General features: G+C 38.8%; 1 protein-coding gene across 8 annotated transcripts in view; it reads left to right on the forward strand.

Annotated features, from left to right (window-relative positions):
• Nrg1 (neuregulin 1) overlaps positions 1-23,654 on the forward strand; it is a 1,004,076-nt gene that overhangs the window by 829,375 nt on the left and 151,047 nt on the right. For all 8 annotated transcript variants that reach the window (XM_035452267.1, XM_035452274.1, XM_035452272.1 and 5 more), the window contains exons 2-3: positions 14,834-15,011; positions 23,428-23,549. In XM_035452267.1, the coding sequence (XP_035308158.1) occupies positions 14,834-15,011; positions 23,428-23,549 (300 nt within the window). The remainder of the gene's footprint in view (positions 1-14,833; positions 15,012-23,427; positions 23,550-23,654) is intronic.

Raw genomic sequence — 23,654 nt, forward strand, 5'->3', positions numbered from 1 at the left:
TGCTCATAAATTTGTTTTGCTCAGTTATAAACAATGTACATGGAAGATTTTCTGCACCACCCCCTCACCCCAGACCGGGCTCTATATCCAGGGCCATCACCAGTTGGCAGCTGGGAGAGCAGGTGTTCAGTTTCAGGTCTTAGCTCCTAGCTGCAGGGCTTTGACCTGTTCCTTCTCCAGCTCAAGGCTCATCTTTGCCCCTGCTCTTGTCCTCAGCACAGCCTTCATGGACACTTTTGACTTCACACAGCCAGATGGGACCAGGGTCCAGATTTGCTTTTGCTCATCTCTTTCCTAGGCTATATCATGCCCACTTCCACTCCTCTCTGATCCACAGGTTTTTCACTTTGTTCTACTTGAAAGCTCAGTCCAACCTTTTCTCAGTGTTGCTGATGGGAGTGAAACAAATAATTGCCAGTTAAGCAAAGCTGAATGAACTTCCACAGTGAGATGATGAAAGTAAACAATTAAAATATCACAATGTATGTCCTCAAATTGTAGTTTTCTGCCTAGAAAGGCAGGGCCAGAGCTGGAGTCCAGTTTCTAAACTGGGATTCAAAAATTCATGCAAGTGTTTTATAAGGTTTGCTGCTAAGCCTTTTTGATGTTCTTCTTGTCTTCGTTTTTCTTATATTCCAAATTTGACTGCATTTAAAATTTTGTGTGTCTGACCTCTTTCCTGAAGTACTTTCATTATTGTTACTTCTTTTCAGAGAAATAATAATGGATTTTAGAGTCACAGTGTAAGTGACACGCTCCTTGAGTCTCTCTAGAGTTTATTTCCTCAACTTTTCAATTTGGATTAGAGAGTTACTTAGTAGTTCTCATCATAAAATCCCAGCATAGTTTTATAAACAGTATAAATGATCTCAGAGTCATCACAGGTACAATTTTTTTTTGTAGTGTCATCCGTACAACATGAGGAAGGAATAGAGTCAGTTCCAAACATAGTATGATAATATAAAAGTCTGATATATAATATCATAATGTTACTGTATAGATCTCCTTCATTTCTCCCAAATGTCCTTATTTCTAGAATTATTATACTGTGTTACACTTCTGATGCCTGCATAGTTTCCTGCTCAAGTATAGTGCATTATTCCTATTTATATTGACATTTTAATTCCATATATCTTTATTATTATTAGATATCATTGACAACCTTTAGGATTATGAGTCCATAACTTATGAAATTCAAACAGAAGGAGAAATTAAAAAAAATAGATCTAGTTATTTTTACTTTATATGCATGCCTAGTGCCTAGAGACCAGAAGAGGGCATCAGATCTCCTGGAACTGGAGTTGAAGGTGGTAAGATGCTATGTCAGTGCTCGGAATTGAACCTGGGACCTTTGCAACAGTAGCAGGTGCTCTTAACCCCTAAGCCATCTCTACAGCTCCCTAAAGAGGAGATTTTATAAATGGCTGTTGTAGCTACAAACCAAAAATATTTTCTTGTATTGTGTAGATAATAGTTGTTCTGATTCCAAATGGGGGAGATAGTCCATGATTATTTGTTTAATTTTATATTCTATGAGCCTCAGTTGGTTCTGGTAGTGGCACTTAAAGCTACAGTGCTGGGGAGGCAGAGGCAGGCAGGGCCCCAGGGCTCAATGGTTAATTGGCTTACCTATTTGGCCATTTCTAGGCCAGTGAGAGACTCTGTCTCAAAGTATGGCGGTGGGGGCAGGGGTGGGGGTGGGGGTGGGTGTTGGACAGTGCCTAAAGAATAGCACCTACATTTTTTGTTTTGTTTTTAACATGCTTTTCAAATGGCTTTTGATAAGTATACCCACATAAACATCTTATGATACCCCAAGTTCAGCAACTCATTCATGTAATCTCTGCTTTACATGTTTTATATTTTAGCTACTTCAGGACTTGTTCAGTCCCACTGTTCAGAATGCCAAAATGTGAGAAAACCAGTTTATGCTTCCATCTTAAAGAGGTGGCTATTCTCTTCTGTTAGGGAAAAAAGATGCCTCAGGAATGGATGTGAACCCTGAACACACCCAAGGCCAAACAGATTAAAATAATAACACATTTTAAATCCCTCTCCTTGCTTTCTAGGAATATGCCTTCTTCCCATTCGTGACCTGATCCTTCCCCAAGTGTTGCAGTCAGCTTTTGACAGGGTCCATTCTGATGGACATCCCCCTGGCATGGATGTCCATGATGAGCACTACCACCGTTATGACGTCCAGTTCCGGGTGCTTCCTCTTTTCTTGTGATGTGAGCTGCATTGCCTATGTGGTTTACTCGTGCCTTTCCCCGCTTTCCACTTCTGTGGTCACTTTGTAATTGAGTGGTTACATTGACTCTTCGGATTGCCTAATACTATCACAGTTCCCTTCCTGGAAGATCTGGGGATAGAAATGGGGCAGGGGTCTGGGGGTGGGCAATGGTAATAAAATGAACTGAAATGTAGGTGGTGTGGAGATAACATGGACACATGGGGAAATAATGTTTTACATTTCTCAGCTGAATAAATGTGTGCGTCGTTTTTGAGTAAAGCAACTCTTAACAAAGTTCGGGGATTTAATGGGGAAGATCAGTGCTGGAACTCCAAAGGTGTCTGCAGGCATTGATAGTCTTGATTCCCCAGGAAACAAATATAAAGTAAAGGGGTGAGGGGAGGTCTTCTTCTTTCTCCTCACGGAGACTGAATGGCTGTGCACTAAGGTAGTAAGGTGTATCTGTTACTGTCAGCTTGTTCTAGATCTTCTGGATTCCAAAGGCTTTCTCTTTAGCTAGAATATGCTGTCCCTTATGGCTTCCCACCTCAGTGTACTGACAACATGTCTCAGACATAGGGCCTATGTATGAGGGGAATGCAGGCTCACAGAACCTCGAGTCATTTTCCTTCTTCCTCTATTTTTGCCACCACCATGGTTAATACTCTCTTGAGTCTTTGGATGCTTAAATCAAAGTGTTGTTGTTCAGTTTGTTGGTCCTGTAGTTGTTTAAGGACTGTCCTCAGGGCCTATCTATAAGCTGGGCTGAGCTAGGCTCTGAAGTGTTTATATTTCTACAGCTTTTAAATTATTTTAGCAGGATTTTCCTCATTGCAAATAGATTTGATCATACTTCTCTAGACTTGCTGAGCCCTTCTCATTCTGTTTCATAGAGTTCCCTTGTGTTATGCAAGATATTTGAGGTATACCAAAGTTATGCAAGACATAGCTTTCTGGAGAAATAGTTTGAATAGAAATTAGTGAGGGATTTCATTAGACACAACCCAGAGTTGAATGTAATGCTAATTTCTGAAGTCTTCCTTTGGGAATTTTGTTTACATTCTCCTACCTATTAAAATTTGGTTAGTAAGTGATATTTTTCAAAACCAACAAAATTATGGCTGTGTAAATTGCATAGTCACTAGAAAAAAATTGGCTTGTTAACTTAAATGTCAGATGAGAGCACATTCCTCCCAATATGTAGGCTTTGTTTCTTTAAATACAAACCTCTGCAAAGCCTTGGAAATGTTGGCAGAAGTCCTTTCTTGATTTAAAAGACTGTATATTGTTGTCATTAGGATGCTAATATTTATGCAGAAACCATGCTTAAAATATAAAATTAAGCCAGTGACTTTGCTTCTATGTACTGATCACAATGTCCCTAAAGAAGGATTGGTTCCTGTGGCTGCCTTTGAAGCATATTCGCTTGAACAATGTTCCCATCTTTTCAAGAAATTGAGATAAAAGAGATGCAGTAGTTGCTGGGGTCTGTGTCTGGAGCTAAACTTCACTTCCTAAGCATCCAGTGGTTTTACCCTCTGTTCCTTGGCATCTGTAGCCATTTTGGAGTTTCTTTTCTGGACCATGATTAGAATATTGGGAAGGTGAAGACATGAATAGCTACTGACTTAACTGCATCCAGATTTAATATGTCTTTTTTTTAAAAAATAAATAAGGTAAAGCCCTACATATATTAATGACATAAGCATCTCATAGTTGCTAGTTGCTGATGTTAAAAACTCAACACACTTGGTTTGGAGAACTGTTCTAGTTTTCTATTGGTTTTGTAACAGACTTTTGTAACCTAAGGGTTAATGTAAAGTTGCCAACTTTCAGTTCTAAATGTTCAAATTTCAAGAAGAGACTCACTGTGCTAAATGAGGTGGTAGCATCAAGGCTGCAGGAGGCTCTAACTGAGCATCTATCTTGCCTTTGCTTCCTGAGGTGACCTGAATTCCATGGCTTGGGGCCTTCTGTCCTTTGACACCGGTGTTTTTATTACACTAAGGAGGGGAGACTATTTTCCTTTCAGGCTCACACGGTTAGATTGGAGCACCTTCGGAGGGCAGCATAATCTGCCCTTCTTAAGGTCTTTAACCTTAATCACATCTCTCAGGTCGCCTTTGCAGTGCACAGCTTCTAGGCCTTTTGGCCAAGATGTACTGTCAAGTCTCTGCATGTAAGGAGATGTTCCTGGGCTTTGGGGATTATGATTTAAGTATCTTTGCAAGTCATTATTCCGCCTGCCACAGGAATGAAGTGTTGTTTTCTTAGGTTTCAGCTTCATGAAGGCTGTTACTTAAAAACCTTATATTAGTTAAGAAAGCTTGATAAATTGCTAAAATCTACCAAAGAAATTGTTACTTTAGGCTTTCAAAGTGACTATACGTCATGGTAGCTGCACCTGAGTACTTCATGTTAACTAGTTGGTTGTATATCGGTTTGATGATCGACTTTCGAGATCAACTTGAGTAGAAAAGAAAACTTTATGATGAAGCTGGATGAACAGAACCACCCAAATATAACTCTAGTGCTCTCAGACTATACTGATGAAAGATTTGTGTTATAAATCAGATTACAAGTTTAATCAGTTAGTGGGTTCTTTATCTATTTCTCCATAACCAGGATACTGTGGACCATGTTAGTCTTATTTATATCTGTATGTCGAGGACCTAAAGTAGTGGTAGCTCCGGAAGAATGCACAATAACATTTGTATGGTGATGGGAACTCATGAAATGTGTAAGAAAATGAAGTTATTTATTTGAATGAGCCAGGATCTGGATATTAGATAGAGGGCATATGAGGCTTTATAGATCACCACAGAACATTCCAATGTCTTATGCTAAGAATAGAGTATATAGTGTTAATATGACATGAGTCGGGAAGGTAGTGATAGATCCAGGAAATCCAGTGTGTTTTTATATATGTTATGTTCAGTAGAAGGAAATGATTAGCTTGTTAGATACAGAGAATTTGAGCCACAGTGCAACATTGCTTATTTTATTCCTTCACTGAGCAAACATTACTGTGCTAGTTACAAAGGATAAAAAGATGTTGTAGATGACAAAAGAGTGAGTTTTTTGTCCCCTTGGGACAAATATCTATCAAGATAGCAAGCATTGAATTAAATGGAATATTAATGGTTTATGGGAACTCTGGACAGAGATACTTACTGTAAAATTGAACTTAGTCACTATGAGTACTTGGGAAAATCATTTTAGATTTATAGACAGGTTTCAAAGATAAGACAGAGTTCCTTAAATTTTCTGTAATCCTATTATGTCTTCAAAAGAAGATATAGGTCTATTGACGCAACTGCAGAACTTCTTTAGATCTCACCACCTTGCAGGGCTGAGATGAGATGACATTTAAACCTCCTTTCTGAACAGTAGGCTAAGTCATAGCAGTATACATAATGCTGCCCAGAAACTCCCAGGGTTGGCCAATCAAGGTGAAGTTTCCCTCTCTGAATGCAGCCTTAAGCATCTAAAACTGACATGAGTATTTTAAGTTCTAGTAAAGGAGGCTCACAGATCATCAGTCCTCTCCATTCTCTATGAATGCACTATTTCTCTTTTTGCCTGATACTTGGGATGGGACTTGGGGCTTCATGTTGACAAGATGAGCTTTGTACCACACTAGCTAAAAGAAGCCAAACTTCCTAGGCAGTGCTGACCAAATGCTGCAAATATCCAATTCAAAGCAGGATGCATTAACTTGGTTCTCCTAGGCCTCTGTGATGTAAAAACCCACTTGGAAGATGAACAAGATAAGGCTCCATCAAGAAATCCTGTCCAGTCATAGAGTGTTCAGTAGGAAATGAAGAACTGAAACCTGGGTCTGCCTGGCTGGCTCCCAAAGCCTGTCTTTTTTATTCCCCCCACCATATGATGCTTTCTGAGTCACTTTCCCGTATAGCCTCCCAGAATAAGCATTTTCCAAATTATACTTATTATGCAAAGCTTCATTTCCCTTTTTATCCTAAAGCCATTTGCTTTGTACGTCAAAAGTTTTCCATGAATTAGTGTCCTGTGACTATAAAAAATGCCTTGGCTCTTTGTGAGTCTTCATGACTTATAGGATCCCCAGTTGCTTTCTACTCTTGTCCTGGAGGGTTCCACCATCTTTTGGTCTAGTCTTTTAAACTGGCTGCCCTTCCTTTTGAATGTTTTAGAGACCTTTAAAATAATTGCCACCTCTTCAGTCAATCTCTATTCCTAAGAATCTGAAGATACCAAACTTTCTCCTTCTGGCCTTTCCCATGGGGCAGAAGTAAAATGAGAAGGATCTCTTTATTCAGCTGTCCAAAGACTGTCGATAATGGTTTGAGCCAAATCTTCAAACAGCCTCAGAAAGCCTGTGCAGTTGAGAAAATGTAAATAAATTCCCCTTTCAAGTGTAAAAAGAATATTTTAGTGACATCAATTAACTAAATGTCATTCAATTTGAACAAAGAAAAATGGCTAAAAAGGCAAAAATTAGCACCTCAAAGTTATGGTAATATGCTGACGTAAAGCTTAGCATGCTAAAGCCATGCTTACCTGGCTACTCAAGAGAGAAGTGCCTCAGAACTTGGAAAGGAGAAAGAGACAGAGAGGGATAGAGAGAGAAGAGCAATTTCAATAAAAGGAAAAAAACAAATTAGTTAATTATTTACTATCTACATCAATTTTCCCATTTGTTTGGTTTTTTTTTAGGGAATATCACAGGTCTCTATGACAAATCAGGGAGGAAAGCTTACATTTGATCACAGAAAAGTTAATTTATAAGCTTAAAAATCACCAGAAATTTGCTAGGCACCCTCAGGTAAACCCCTCCCTGGCTCATGCACACCAAGTGTACAGCCTGCCAAGAAGCCTGCTAGATGTCTTTGTTGAGCTGAATGAGAGGGTCTCTAATTGGGGGCAGCTGTGGCCAGAACACTAATTAGCCAGGCCTGTTGAACACTCCACCTCCAAGCTGTTGGCAGCAGGGCCACAACTTAATCCAGCACTCCATTGTCATGGCGTGTTGCCTTTACACCTTGACAGAATGACATTAATCGGTTAGGACCCTTTTGTTACTGTGTCCTCACGTAGGGGTTATCAAATTTCAGTGAACACAAGCATAAGACAGAGTTCCTTGGCCCCTGTGGCATGTGGTCTGTATGACAGATGGACAGCCAAGGAGTAGAAAGCATTTCTCTTTTTTTATCATGGCAATTTCAAGTATTCTGCTTTCCTTCATTTTCCCATAAAGCATCAAGGTTGCTCAGAAAATGCAGCAATTGTGTGTATCACTCTTTTTTCCTAGACTATCTTTTGCATTTGAAATGAGTACAGAAATGATCTACTACTTGCTATAGCCCAGATATTTAAAAACAAAAAACAAAAAAAAATCATGCTCACTATTGAGAAATCATTTAATTCAATTTTGAGGACATTTTTACCATAAGCTATGAAGAATTGCAAGGACCATTTCTGACTTACTTGGTCATTAAAACAAAGGGCTCTACACTCAGGTTTGTGTCTTTAGCGGCTGACCCCAAAATACCAGCTGTGTGATGACAGGCAAGTAACTCTTTTTTCTGTTTCCATTTCTTCATCAGCATATTTGGTGTAAGGATAATAACACCCCAGCCCTGGGATTGTTATATAACAAGAGGGAATGAGTATAAAGATCCTAGGCCAGAGCTTGGCACATGGCAGATGGTCAATTAGCCATTTCCATTCTAAAGGGATTTATTATTGAAAGTATTAAAAGGAACTTAGTGTAACACCATTCTGTTGCTCTGAAGAACACTAAAATTATCTATGCATTTACTTCAAGTGAACTACCGAGAGTGTTTTAAGAAGCTCTGGTTGTAGGTGAGTAGGGTGGTACACGTTTGTAATCCCAGATTGGTGACACAGGGTTTGAACTATAGAGAAAAGAAGGACGACTTAATTGCAACAAACATAACATCAATTTTGACTCTGATTCATAAATTTGCATGCATTTTTCCTTGGAGAAATTTACTGTGTCACAAATCTGTTGTAGGAATATAAGACACGTGATTTGGCTTTTATACTTCATTATAATGATATAGAAGCACTTGCAGTTGTTATGAAATGCAATTGAAGTGACCTTTCCTAATTCTCAGCCTGCTGTCCTTTCCATCTACTTCAAGCCTGGCAAAGATGCCACAATGTAGGGAAATGTGCTTGAGTTCAGTCATGGTTCTTCAGAAGCCACACATATGTGAGAACAAGCTGCCATTTCCTCACAGGCAGGTGGATATAATAAACACCTTAGGTGATGTCTGAACCAGGACTGCAAAGAGAAAAGGGAATTGGACACAAATGGTGTGACAGCAAATTTCATTTCAGTTGTGAGGCACAGAGTAGATGAAAGCCATGGAGACTGGGGTTAGCTGATGGAGAGGAGCCCCAGAGACCTGAAAGCAGAGGGATGAGCGGGGCTGGTAGGGGCTCTTGCAGAATGGAAGGTGGTTTGTGCACAGTGAGCAGACACTTGGGGATGCTGAGATACGTTTGTGGAAGTTGTGGGACAATGGTCTTAGCTGAGGCGGAGCAACACGCTCTAATAGTGATGACCACATATGAGAAGTCCAGAAGAACATAATGAACTAAAGTAAAAAAAAAATACACTTCATAATCTTTCATTTGGCTTTACATTTTATGAGTGGTGTACGGCAGTGCAGTACAAAAGCCTGAGTCCCACAGAGGATACAAAACACAAAATATTGCCAAAAACCCCTTAATCTCAATTAATGTACTCTTTTGAGAAGTTAATTGTGGTCTCTGGAGTCTCCTCCTTCCTGATTCCTTCTCCTCCCCCTCTTATTTCTGTCCTTACTCTTTGTATGTACATATTTTTGTGTTCATGTTTGTACACATGTACATATGCCTATCGAGGCCAGGAGTGGCTATCTAATGTCTTCCTCAATGTCTGTCCACTCTATTGTTTTAGACATGGTCTCCAGTGAACCCAAAGCTCACCAATTTTGTCTAATCTAGCTGGCCATGTAGTTATCTGTTTTCACCTCTCCAGCACAGGGATGACGGGCATGCCCTACTGTGCCTGGCCTTTTACCTGGGTGTACCCAACTTAATGTTTCCATGTTTGTGTACTGAGCACTATACTTGCTCACCATCTCTCTAACCCTCATGCTTAGGTTTACACGCAGGTATGCGTGCACGCACGCGCACGCGCGCGCGTGCGCATGCACACACACACACACACACACACACACACACACACACACACACACACACTCAGTGCACACACAGCTGTGTAGGGACAGGCTTTGTAAAGGTTTTATGCAGGGACAACTTTCCCGGAACTGCAACCAAAGCACCATTGCTATTTGGTAACATTTTTTCAGGCTTCCTATTTAATTTGCTGTGCATACCGAGGCTCTTCAGATCAACTGCACAAACACGGAGCACAATGATGCAAGTTAATTCTCAATGGTTAGATCTTTCATGGAACAGTCACATGCCGTGGTGTATGTATATGTGAAACTTTTCTTTCCTGCCCTTAACAGCACAGTGTGCTTCTTGAAGCAGCAGCAGTGAGTAGACCTGAGAAGTTCAAGGGGTAGCTGAAAACCGATCCCTTAGATCAGTAGTTCTCAATCAGTGGGTCTCGACCCTTGTGTGTGGGGGTGTCAATGATCCTTTCCCAGGGGTTGCTAAATACCACCAGAAAACACAGATATTTACATCATGATTCATAACAGTAGCAAAATTAAAATTATGAAGTACCAATGAACATTAGGAATTGTATTAAAGTGTAGAGCATTAGGGAAGGTTGAGATGAATGGTTCTTTTTCCCTTTTGCTAATTCATTTTTTGCCTCTACCATGAATATTTAACTACCAATTAAATTATTGGAATGAATGAACATATTCCCTTATGTTTTTGTATGATCAAGAAGAAAAGTAAATATTTTGGATGACTGTTACCATTTTTCCCCAATGTGTGACGTATCAGTTATAGAAAATAGAAAAGCAGAAGGGGACTTAATGTGCTGAGAATACCAGCTGACACTGAATTAGAGTTCATCACAATCTTTTAGAACTTTCTTTTTATTTGACCATTAATCTCTGTCAATGCATTTCTAAGGGTGTGGATATGTTCATGTAATGTTAATCAAGTTTGGGAAGAAATAAATTTTGGAAGAAACTGCTTAAAATCTGCTCTATCATTAGATCATTTCAGTGTGTGGAGCCATTGCCTCCTTAGGAACACTTACAAAGCAAAATTATGAGCTGTGGTAGACCAGACCCAAATACATCATGCCTAAGATGCTCTGGACACCCAAATTTAAGAAAACAAAAAACAACAACAAAAAAACCAACTTGACATTTAGTTTGCCTTCAACTACCTTTAAATTAACAAACCATTTACTCTTAGAATAAAAGTTGAAAGGCAATTTTTTTATTTTAAAATTCAAATAATTAGTTAAAGATATTGATTCCAAGTTTAACAATCACTCCTGAGCTTATAGTTTTTACCTGTGTATTAAAAAGTAGTTATTGGAGTAACTTAAAGTTTAAAATTATTTTTAGATGTTTTTATTTTATGTGATTGAGTGTTTCATATATACAGGTCATGTATGCACACTGCTCTCAGATGTCAGAAGACAGCATCAGATCCTCTGGATCTGGGGTTACTTACAGATAGCTGTAAGCCATCATGTCAATACTGGAAACCAACCCAAGGTCCTCTGCAAGAGCAGCTATTGCTCTTAACTACTAACCCATTTCTTCAACCCTTGCTTAGTTTTATTTTTTTTAAAGAAAATAAACAGGATTATATTATTTGAATAAACCACATGTCTGAGAGACACATTTAAATAATCCATTTATATTCAGCTATTTTAATAATCTCTGACAATTTACTCTTCTGAAAATTGTCTCTATGGATGAATGAGAAATCACATGAACCATCTGGGCTCAAATATTCTTTGTATTTTTGTGAAAAATCTGAGGAACATTTGTTCAAGACTGTTGATTTAAAGGAAGGATATATATTATCTTGATATTCTCTGTGTACTTGAATTTGGGCTTTTCCTGGTATAAGTAGGAACATTATTGGCTACTTCTCTAGTGGTCATCATTAGCAACAGTACCTATGAGTCAGGGATGCAGTTGCTTGACTCTAATGGGGAGCTGGGATTTTGCATCTCCATTTTACATTATGAATGCTTTTTATTCAGTTCTTTAAGAAGGGGGACTTCTGACAAAGTGGAAATCCTTATGTCTTAAATGTTATCCATGTCAGGGAGGACACACACAGGACAAATAGATGACTTGGGAATGTAAAATGAGAGAGCATATGGAAAACTCTCATCTTCTGTGGGATTTGGAACTAACTGACACACAGAGAGACAAGCAAGGTAGTTGCAAGTGGTGTTCTCACAGATACATGTTTATGCATCTGGGTCAGCTGGGGGAGCAGACATATTTAAGACCTTATATCTGAAAAGCCTTTGTCTCTGCAAATTGTGTACCATCTCTTAAAGGAATGTATGGGTATACTTAGGGGCCATTTGCTAAGGACAGGAAAGATATAGACTGTTGCTTTTCACCAAAGGGCCTTATGAGATTAACCCCAAAGTTAAGGCTATGGCATTGACCAACATAACAATTTCAGTGTAACACTTTTCAGAATTAAATGGCATCACTGATTTTTTTTTGCAAAATTTACACTCATGATTGCAAACTTACCCAAGTCATTAAAGAGGAGTAAGTAAGTGATGAAAGGTAAATAAGTGTGCTTGTACTCCTAGTGGGAGGAGGATGGTGAGTCCCACATTAGCTTGGACTGCGTAGGAAGACCATGCCTCAAAAAGGAAAGGGAAAAACAAAGGTACTTAAGATATTGAACTGCTAGGGATGTGGTTCAATGGTAGCATGGTTTCCTAGTACATTTGTGGCCTGGGTTCATCCCCAGCACTGCAGGGCAAAAGAAACCCCTACTTACTGCAAATGGAAGCCTTTCTCTTGATGGCAGGAAAACCAGTTGAGAAAGGTGCAAAAGAAAAGAGAAACCTAGGTTTCTTTTCCTCCTTTCTCTTTGAACGTTCTTTTGTATACAATGCAAATATATTTGCATGTATTTCTGGATCATTTCCCCTAAGATGTTGACAGATACCTTCTAAGAGCAAGATTCTTTTGCTTGATTACAGGACAGCAATTCCAGCAGAGAAACTCAAACCTTGTACATTACTTTTTCTTAGATTCCCCCCAGTAGTCCCAATGATGTCCCTTGTGGCTATCACACACCCTCTCCCTGCCACCCACCCAAGAGGATTTCATACAGTAGCTTCAGTCTTCCCGGATGACTCATGTTTAATTTCCTTTTAATCTGGGTTGGTTTCATAGACTTCTTTTGTCGTTTATGACATTGACTTTGTTTTTAGAGGCTTAGAATAATTTTATAGAGTAGCCCTTATTGAACTGATCTGTTTTTGTGTGTTTGATATCATGACTGTGAAGAAATAAGAAATACATAAATGAAGAGCTAAGCTGAAGAAGAGATGTGAGAGACAAGGCTAAAATGAAGGGAGGGTGAGAACTAGACACTTATTTCATGAGAAAATATTTATGCAAATGAGCTTCAGACTTGTGTTTGGAATCTATAAGCCAGTGTCTGGAATGGTAGAAGAGGGAACACAGATTTGCTGAGGTTTAGCTATATCTAACTATACAGGGAATTTTGTTTATTAAAGCAAGGGACCAGACCTTGAGAATTTTGGTGGAGTTTCAACTTCAATTTAAAATCCAGTTGTAAAGCACACACTCATTCTTAGTTTGTGCATACACTGCAGCAATTTATTTTACTTAATATATACAAGCCAGTTTCTTTGATGCCATCTGGCTCTCTCCTGTGTGTTTCTTCTAAACCTTTCAGCAGAGTCAGAAAATTATAAATGACCTTAAGAAGCTAATGGAGATAAATATAGGCGCTTGTCAGGTATATTAGAATTTAGTGTTTTTAAAACTTCCAAAGCAGGACCTCGAACTGTATCTCAAAAGCAAAAGTCCCGTGGAATTGGTTCAGAAAGCAAGTTTTACTTTGAAGCTGTCAAGAAAAAGTAGTCGATGGTGGTGGGAAAACAAAAACAAGACAGACATAATGGTCAAGTATCGAAAGCTGGGAATAGCTGAGCCTTTCTTTTAACCAGCTCCAGTGTCTGCCTCAGTAGGTTCCTACTGCACTGCTAGCCCCCAACGAAGTGAGGTTGTATTTACAGGGGTACTGCTAAGAAACTTCAGCATTCAAAGATTTGACTTTAATTCCCGTGCTTGCTTCTGACAGTGTGCGGGTTTGCCTCATAAGGGCAGAGTTGTAGAAAAACAAAGAGCCCTAGTGGGCAAGGTATCCATTTTCTGTTCATGTGTAAAGTGACCTTGATTATGTCCCTGGACTCTGGGTCCTTTACCCAGGGAGTAATTATGCACTGGGCTGGTGAGGCAGAGTCTGCTTTTACTTGGGTTTGTTCTCTGGGATTTCCTGTTAATTCCTGAACTGAGCAGAAACGTAGACTTTGTCGCTGGCCTTTGTAAGACTCAGCGGAAACTATGAGCTGTTGGGGTCTTGGGTTCTGTAATGTCTGATCATTAAGTAAATTTTTGTGTGTAGATGAAACGCCATATGTTTATTCTTTAATCAGAAATATGTTATTATAAAAATCAAATATACCTTGTAGACACTTATGACAAGCCACCACATATACCTGTCACTCAGCTTCATGGTTGTCTAGCTTCCTGTTTACTCCGCTTTATTAGTTACTCGTTACTGTGTGATTTTATCCATACACATTCTAGCACATAGGCAGTTTTGTATAAATCACAATGGTATGTATCCTTTGCAAGATATTTTAGCACGATTTAGCTATTCACAGCTTCTGTCCTGAAGATTCATGCAGTGTCCAGGACATGGCAGCAGTGGGCACCTGGAGTGCTCACTCACTCTCTCTGGGGTAGCAACTGCAGGCCCAGTCAGGAGTGATGTTGCCGAAGGACTTGTGTCTTACAGAATTGGAGGGGGCCAGGCACCTGTGATGCTTAATGAGATGAGCTTGATTCTACTTTCAACAAATGTCACAACCAAGAGGAAAGAAAAAATAGACTTAACAGCATGTACTCTGAATTCAGTATCTATCTGATTGGGCATGATGCTCCCGGTGCCTTCATACCTATTTATGTGGGTGTGTGATATAGCCGGGGGCCATGCAGCTCCAAAGACAAAGCCTGGCCCCATCCCCATCTTAGCATTGCATTTGTTAAACCAAGGCAGTAGCTACTGAGAATATGTTTTAGGAATGAGTTTATCATTCAGGTGTCCCCCCAACCTCTGCTCTGTGCTGGATTTATTTTATTTGGGCATTTTATTTTTCTCATAGTTGGGATCTGTTTTGGCCTACTCATTTAAATTTATTATTACTATTATTATTATTATTATTATTACTATTACTATTATTATTTTGCCTTGGTTAGTAAAACTTTTGGTAATGGGACCTCATCAAGTTCACTCAACATTAATATGCTTCCTTTTGAAAGGCTGAATGATCATGGATTTTTTTTTCTTCTCCCTTTCTTTTTACAGCCTTGCCTCCCCGATTGAAAGAGATGAAAAGCCAGGAGTCAGCTGCAGGCTCCAAGCTAGTGCTTCGGTGTGAGACCAGTTCTGAATATCCTGAACTCAGATTCAAATGGTTTAAGAATGGGAGTGAGCTGAACAAAAGAACTAAACCACAAAACATCAAGATTCAGAAAAAGCCAGGGTGAGTCCAGTACATTTAGTAATAGAATCTATGTCAACAGCGATAGGATAATAGAGGACAGAAAATTATATAGACCCTAATATTGAATTTACTATAAATTGTGATATATGATGAATGGAAAATTTTTTTTATTGTATAGTGTTCAGAGATTGTCATAGCAAATAGGAAAGAACTTGGGAGTTTATGATTCTTACAACTTTTGAATGAAGAAATGGGAAGCTTGAAAGCAAGCTGTAGGAGGTTGGATGGTGGAATTAGTGGTAGCTAATGTAATAGCCATGAAGCATAAGATTCAGTATCCTTAAAATAAGACAAGTGATGTTTTAGTGTTAATGTCTAATGCAGTCAAAATGCCAGTGCCATTATAAAGCTCAACAATTACCTCCATTTATGGAATGTAATGCAGTGAGTTTATATTATTTTCAGACAAAGATTTAACACATATAATTATGCCTTATATAATAATCATTTCATCAATGATTCTATTAAAGTCCACTGACACCATAGCATATTTAGACAATGTAGTAATCTTTGGTCACAAGAACCTTATATTTTCTACCTCCTTGAGCATGGCCATGTGAAACCTGTGATACCTCAGTGGCTACATTAGATGTCTATTCTGAGCTAATATAGCTCCCAGTATCTCAGCAATAGTCACTTCAGTGTACTTCCTTCTTTAAGAATTGTTTCCACTGAACTGAGAGATGGCTTAGCAGTTAAAAGCACTGACTGCCCCTCCAGAGGACCTGGATTCAGTTTCCAGCACCCACATAACCGCCTACAACTCTTGTAACTTCATACTAGGGTACCCAATATCCTCACATAGACAAATGTGCAGGCAAAACACCAATGCACATTAAAAAGAAAAAAAAAAGAATTGCTTTCACAAGGACTAAAATAGGTTTTGAGGAAATCAGGGAAGAGGATAGCTTGTTATATATGTTTTTCCTCTTAGCAATTCATTAATTGATATGACACCTTTAATGTGGTTCTCAGCTCTGAGAGGTATTATTCATTGACATCTCAGAAGACTTCTGAAGACCAAGCTTTGATAACAAAAGCAACTGCAGAAGACTGCCCCTTCTTCCTTTTGATTTCATAAGCTGTCTACCAAAAAGTTGTCACACACATGAACAAGGGAGAACAAAATGATTCTGAATGTAATTGAATGTTATCTGTCTAATTACTCTGATGATAATAATTAGGGACCTTTTTCTGATTTTTATGGCTTTATTAATTAGACCACTTGCTCCTGTTATTGATCATGTCAGCAACATCTGTTGATTTGGAAAGATAAAGTGTGAGAAAGGGGGCTGGGTATCACATTCTGCAGCAGCTGGTAGTTCAGAGATAGAACACATAGTTACTGTAAAGAGCCAACACACCCTTTTAACATAAGGTTGCTTAGAAACAACAATAGAATTCCAACATATAGTAAAGGCAGATGAATAGTTGTTGTGCAATGACTAATTTTGTAGATTGGAAAACTGAGAGTCAAGCCTGGTACACACCTTTAAGTCCAGATTTAGGAGCCTGAGGGAGCAAAATCACCACATGTTTGAGGCTAGCAGAGCTACATAACATGATCCTGTGTAGAAAAAAAATTAAAAAGAAAAGAAAAATTGACCATCAAACATATTATATAACATTTTGCAGAGGGTCATGGATCTTACAAAACTCTCGAATTAAGCACAGATTTATCTATTTATTTTTGATTTCTTATGCCATGCTGTCTTTGAAAGTAGGAATCATGCAGATAGGAGGAGAAACAGCGGGAAATTTGAAAAGATGAGCATGATTCTTAATGGAGGTTAAGACAAAAGGTACTTGTAGATACTGGGTTGAACACTTTTTGCTGTTTGTTTCATCAATTAGGTAAATTAAGTTATATATACATTCCAGGTAACTTCTCATTTGTAGCTGTGAGCTGACCCAGTGATAGCAGCAATATTTAAGAGTTTAGGAGGGGCTTTATGCAAGGGATGTGTCCAAATCTCAAGGTAGAAGACCTCATTTCTGTGCATAGGCCAGCCAGTCCTTTGATTGTATAGAGACAATTTAGTTAAATCCTAATAAAACATGGGAATTCCAGCCTGTGTGCTGAAACAAATACAGTTGGAGCCGGTACTCGAACATGTTGATGTGGACTGAAGGGGAACAGAAACTTTTTGAAGAGCATATGTACTCTATCGCATGTGGAAAGAAGCAAGTAAAGCTGGATAAATAAGGTAGAAAAGGAACAAAAATGTGAGAAGACTAACCTGAGTGTGTTTCTGAAGAGGACACATGTGCACTTAAAGGCTTATTCAGTTGTCTGGCTGGCATAACATATAAAGTAGCATTAGCATTCAGGAAGGCATTTTCATATTGGCTGCATAGGTCCAGACAGCCCTGAGCACTGTCTACATACTAATATAATTCCCACCCACATCAGAAAGGCCAACGTTCAGAAATTATTCACTTTAATTCCAGCCTCTATGCAAAGAAGTAAATGGGGAGGAATTTTTTCAGACTATGTGGCTATAAATTGTTCTTGGCACAAAAAGAGCTTATATATTTGAACTAAAAATAAGATATGCTTTGTGACGGAGTAGGCAGCTTCTTAGGAGGTCAGCTCATCGATTTTCACAATCAGAAGAGTTGCCATTTCTAAAACTCTTCAAAATTAGTGTTGTCAGATTTTGGAGTAGCCAACAAAATCTAAAGTTTAACCTGAGCAAAATGCTCTACTATTCTATTTATCCTATAAACAAATAGAGTGAATATTATTATTATTGCACTGTTTTAAAAACAATCACCCTCTTGAGAATGAACTTAAGTTTCTTTCTGTAGGTTGTAATGTTAATAAATAATCCTAAAATTTAAATACAACTGCCTTCAATGTTTGCGTTAATTTCACAAGTACTTGTAATTTTATTATATGAAGCCAGAATACAGAAGTTAGGATCAGCTCAGGCTATCAGTAAAACCTGTTGTTACTTTTCATGTTCAAGTACACATAATACTTTTGTTATCTGGATCCTGAGACTAGGAATATCTTTTGTTGATTGGCTGGTCACATGACTTAAATTTACTCTTTGGTTGTGAACAACCAAGCAGAGGTGAATTTTAATTTGTGGTGTAGGATTTCCCTGGGAGTTTGTTTAAATCAAATGTTGACTCTTGCAGTCTTTAGTCTAGGCCTTTTTTCCTCTTTTATTTTCTAGATTATATTTGGCAGCTAAAATTTCCTTTTAATCCCTTCGTGTTCTGAAAAGATTTCATACCAAAAAGCTGTTTCTGTCTTTGTGTAAACTCATGTTCCTCTTGGATCCTGCCTCCTCTTAGAAACATCTTTCCTGAACGTTCTTCCTATGAGTTTGAGTTCACATTTAAGCCCCTGTTTGTTTTATTTGCTAAGCCATGTGTGGGACCGATTAAAACAAATGGGAACCACTCTGAGTTGTGTATCTGTTTGTCTGTCTCTGTTCTTGTTGTCTGTGCCTGGTGGATAATTAGGATCAAGAAAACTAGTTGAAGGCTTTGGGCCGTCAGATTGGCCTCCCTGAAGTATCTGGTCTGGATTAGCTTTGTGAAAGGCAAACTTCTATTTCTTGTCAGTTTCATACATGTTTATATAACCCCAGTTTTGCTTCAGCTTTTCATTTCAGCTCATATTTTAATTTGATTTGAAAATGATTTTGCTTATTCAAAAACCCTTTTGAAGATTTTACTGGTACTTGCTTTGGGGCTGGTGAGATGGCTCAGTGTGATAAAGGTGCTTGCCACCAAGCCTGGTGACCTGTGATAAACCCTAAGAACTTATATAAAGGTAGAAGGAGAGAACCAACTCTGGCAGATTGTCCTATGACTTCCACACATGGGAGGTGGAAAAAGCCCCCCTACACACAGAGAGAGATGAATGAATGAATGAATGAATGAATGAATGAAAGGATGTTCTGTTGTTTTCAGTGGTCACATTTTAGTTGAAGAGCTCTATATCAGAAAAGTTCATGTGTAGTCCTTTTCTTAGCTGCAGAAGCACTTTGGCAGGTCATGGGAATGGGATGTAAGGAATCCCATTTTCCCTGTATAATGAGTGGTCATTTTGTATGGCTTATGTGGACATTCAGTGTGGTGCCTGGTTCTGCTTGTCTTCCTGCATCCTTGTCACAGACAGCAGGTTGACATCTGAAACAGAATTGAAGACAGGCATGCATGCACACACAGGCACACCCACACATCTACACACTTATGAGCTACATGCATGGAGACCTTGTAAGACCGGGCTTGGCAAATGGCTCTTGAGACTTGCCAATGGAAAAACAAAAGAAAACAAACAAAAACTCTTTCATAGATTTCTTATCTGGTTCTGGATTCTCAAGATTCTACCTTGTAAGACTACCTTGTATTTTCCCTCTTTTTTTTTTTTTTTTTTTTTTTTGTTTCTGTGGGGCTTGGTTTTCATAGGACACCCATTCTTAAGTCACTTCTTTTTCCAGGTAGCAGTCTAGTGATGCATTTAAAGGACATCATGTTCCATTCCTAAGTGCATGCTTGCAGGACTTTTGTTTTTTTTTAATTTTTTTAAATTTATTTATTAGTTCTAGTTAGGGAACAAGCTTGTTTCACATGTAAGTCCCTTATCCCTCTCCTCCTCCCACCACCATCCCTCCTCCCACCCCCAGCCTACCCCCACCCCATCCACCCACCACTCCCCAGGCAGGGCAGGGCCCTCAATGGGGGCTCTGCAAAGTCCACCGAATCCTCCTGTGCTGAGGACTGTTTCTTTTATAGAATTCTTTCTCTTGTTAGGGTTTCTAGACTCTCTCCAACTGCAATCACCTTCTTCTAAAGTCCTCTAGTTAATGACTTTGTTCATCAGATGTCACTCAAAAATATACTTCAGTGTTCCAGCTATGACCCAGCCAGTTCCACATGTACTGGGGACTCTTAGCCAGTTTGATTTTGTGTTCTACTTTAACATTAATCTCACCCAAGAGTAAATGCATTTTTCCTTCTTTTTCTCCATTTTTGAAAAAGTGCCCTCTTTAAAAGGACGGTGTTAAAAGATAGGCCTTTTGAAAGCCCTCTTTTCTCTGTGCATTACAGTTGATGCATCTCTTGTCTCTTGTGCAGTTGTACACTGGTTCTGAATCTGGTTGAATCTGTTACACATGTCTCGATTAAGCTGAATCTTGGTCTCAGACCACTGATGTTCTATCCTGGATTCCCAGGGGCGGTCTCTGAAGCAGCAATTATATGGTCACATGTAATGCCTACCATGGAACTGCACCTTAGAGGCTTGTATAAAGCTACTGGGAAGTACTTATATAAAGAAACCCTTTTCTGTTTAGTGAAATATTTTTTGAACATAGACTAGTGCCCCACCCCACCCCCAATCCCTCTGTCCATCATAGCATTTGATTATATTACTTGGGTTTGTATTCCAGGAAGCATAGGCCAGGCCTATTAGGAGAATTTAGATTTTCAAACTATCCTTTAAAGATTATGCCAACTGGAAATGTAATTACCCTGTTTCTTATAGTTCAATCCAGTTCAATAGTTAAAATATAAATTGTGCAGGGTCAAGAAAGAGGTCTTTATATACAAGTGTAGGATTGTTTCTAGATTGACAAATTGGGAAGATTGGGGCTTCTTAGTTGCTGTACAGTCTTGGAATATTACTTCAGTGGTCTGACTTTAGAATTTTGAGTCTTAACATTTAAAGTCTCTGGTTTTTGTATTCAGAATTTGCTCTTCTTCTGATACTAAAGATCAGGATATTTTCTAGTTTTCTTCATAATTTGTTGTTACCATCTGTTGTTTCATGATCAGACAGCAAAATTCTGTCTGAAAACTTTGCTGTGTTTCCAAGTTGAAAAGCCTTATTATAGTCACATGCTTATGTTTCTTTTCTTCAAAATTATCTACCATGAAGGAAACCTATCATAGATACACCAAATATATACAAAGCTGATAATCCATTAGAAGCTGATCAATCCCAAAGCCTGGCGTGGTGTCAGAAGAACCTGAGAAAGTGATAGTCTAATACTGTTGCATTTTGATAATTTTAGAGGCTGCTATGTATCATTAATACCTAATATCTACTTGTCACAATGTTTGCTGTGAACATGGTTCATTTTTGTTTTTAGAGGTGCTTTAGGGAAAGTTTTCTTTGAATAGCCTCTGTGGTAAATGCATGGTTATTTATTCCTTAAACAGTTCTGGCTGGTCCCATTACTTAGATAAATAAGGCTATTACTAGTTAATTTTTCTGACAACTTCTGTGGACCATTATTTTACAAAAGTGTGAATAGGTGTGCTATGTGAAAGAAAAAGAGTTTGTTAAATAAGCCAGGAGAAGCTAAATAATATGTATTATTTTCCTGTATATTCAGAGACGTTAGTTATAGTAAAGGTTCTGAGAAATTTGACAGGGGGCTTTAATGTTTCCCAACATTTTTGAATAGAAACCATTTGTTATGGTTGCACCCACCAGCCCCCCCTGCCCTGGAAGTTTTACTGTTGTTTTATTGGGAGTTACAGCTAATGGAGGTAACTTCCCAGCTAACAAATTGACCTGACCATGCCTGCCCTGGGTCTGAACCTTCTTAAACTGTCACTGCCTGTTTCACATTGCATCTCACTTCCTTCTGTCTGCATTGGGGATGTTAGGTCCTGGGATGGCATAAGTAGAAACATCCCAATGTTTCTTTGACCCATTTACACATGTATCCAGTATTGCCTGAGGGCATTCCAGGGGCCACACAGTATGATGTGACAGTGTGAGGGCATCAGTAGTTTTAAATTACAGACTGCCTGCTCTGAAGTATATGTGCTGTATCTGGGTAGGAGACATAGTGAGAGAACTGTGGTAAAAAGTGTTCACAAGAGTGGCAGTAGGGATGGCAAGGGTCTAGATAAGGCAAATGACCTGTTGCATGGTTTGATCATGAATAGTTTAACAAAGGGGTTAGCACTGAAGATGGCCTTTGAAGATCAGTAAAATTATTAAAGTAGAAACACAAGACACTCTAAGGGGAGGGAAATTATGACCTGTAAGAGGATATAACATGAGGCGTTTATGTGGGATTTTGATTGATGCTGTCTACTAGGCTGGAGAAGAGGAATTTTGGAACCGTATTTTCTACCTGATGGTTATTACCACGTGACGAATGACCATAAATATGGAGAAAATAGCAAGCATGAAAGCAACCACAAATGTTGCCATTTTCCCTTCCTGTCCTCTTTTCTCCCCATTGTCTACTCTACAGGGCATGACTCAGAGATGCCAAGCTAGAATATAGAACAATGCTTTAACAAATAGTCTTTGTAAGCCCAGAGTGGTGGCTCATACCTATAATCCCGCCACTTGGGAGACCAGGTCAGGAGATTTGCCATGAATTCAAGCTATCTTTGTTGTAATGAGTTTTGGGTCAGCCTGGGCTAGTCTGGGAAGCTCCTTCCACTTCCATTATATAAAGTCCTTTGCAAACAGTGAGCCAATCCTAGTAGTTCTGAATTTTTGTAGCCCAGCATAAATTACAGGCCATGTACAACAGTGAAGGAGAGAGGAGTGTACATCCCAATAGTATCCACATCTACATTAAAGAAGTGGTGATTATTGACTTAATGTTGAAAGGGTTATAAAAGTGTGCTACTGTAGCAGGAACATTTATTCCAGTGTCAAGAACCATTTGGATGACACTTTGTGTCCAGCAATGGCAATCTTCAGGGAGGACAACTTTCCTATCTCTAGAAATGATGAATCTACTTCATAGAAATTACCTTGATTTGGTGTTACTCCATGGAGAAGCATTCTTATCTATTGTAGCCTCCATTAACTGTTATTCTCTATGGGCTTATAAGAAGCCATTTTAAATATTTTTTCTCTTCTCAAACCTCTTAAAATTTTTTTTAGATTATAATTTCCTCCCTCCAATCCCCAAACCCTTTCAATTATCCTTTCCCACTCTCCTTAAAATTCATGGCCTCTTTTTTTGTTATTATTATAGCATTCATATATGTGTCTATATACATGTTCCTGAATATAACCTGATCAGTTCATATAATGTAACTTGTATGTATGTTCTCAGGGTGACATTAAGATCTAGGGAGGAAAGAAAATTTGCCAGCTAAGATGGTCAGCAGTGTTAGCAGAAGAATGAAGAGTACACTCAGGGAGAACCCACTTTATTTACTATCTTGTGATAAAATGATATCATAGGCAGTTTACTGTGATACCATATGTTTGGTCTGACTGAGACATACAAGTGAACTGGTGTGATGGCAAGTGATATTTTAACATTATATGTATAGGGTAGGAAGGGAGACTTTGAGAACTCTGAACTCAGGAAAGTGTGTTTTGTTATTTACCAATGCTGAGGATGAATTTCTGCAATGCACTTACACTCCTTTGGTCTCGATCTTACAGGAAGTCAGAACTTCGAATTAACAAAGCCTCACTGGCTGATTCTGGAGAGTACATGTGCAAAGTGATCAGCAAGTTAGGAAATGACAGCGCCTCTGCCAACATCACCATTGTTGACTCAAATGGTAAGTCACCTGTGACCTGCTGTTTCTCAGTCTGTGAAAGGAAGGACTGAGATGTGTTAGAGATCCATGGGTTAATGTTATTATGAACAAGTAAAAAACTTTGGA

The sequence above is a fragment of the Cricetulus griseus genome, assembly GCF_003668045.3.
Source record: "Cricetulus griseus strain 17A/GY chromosome 1 unlocalized genomic scaffold, alternate assembly CriGri-PICRH-1.0 chr1_1, whole genome shotgun sequence".
Taxonomy (NCBI): domain Eukaryota; kingdom Metazoa; phylum Chordata; class Mammalia; order Rodentia; family Cricetidae; genus Cricetulus; species Cricetulus griseus.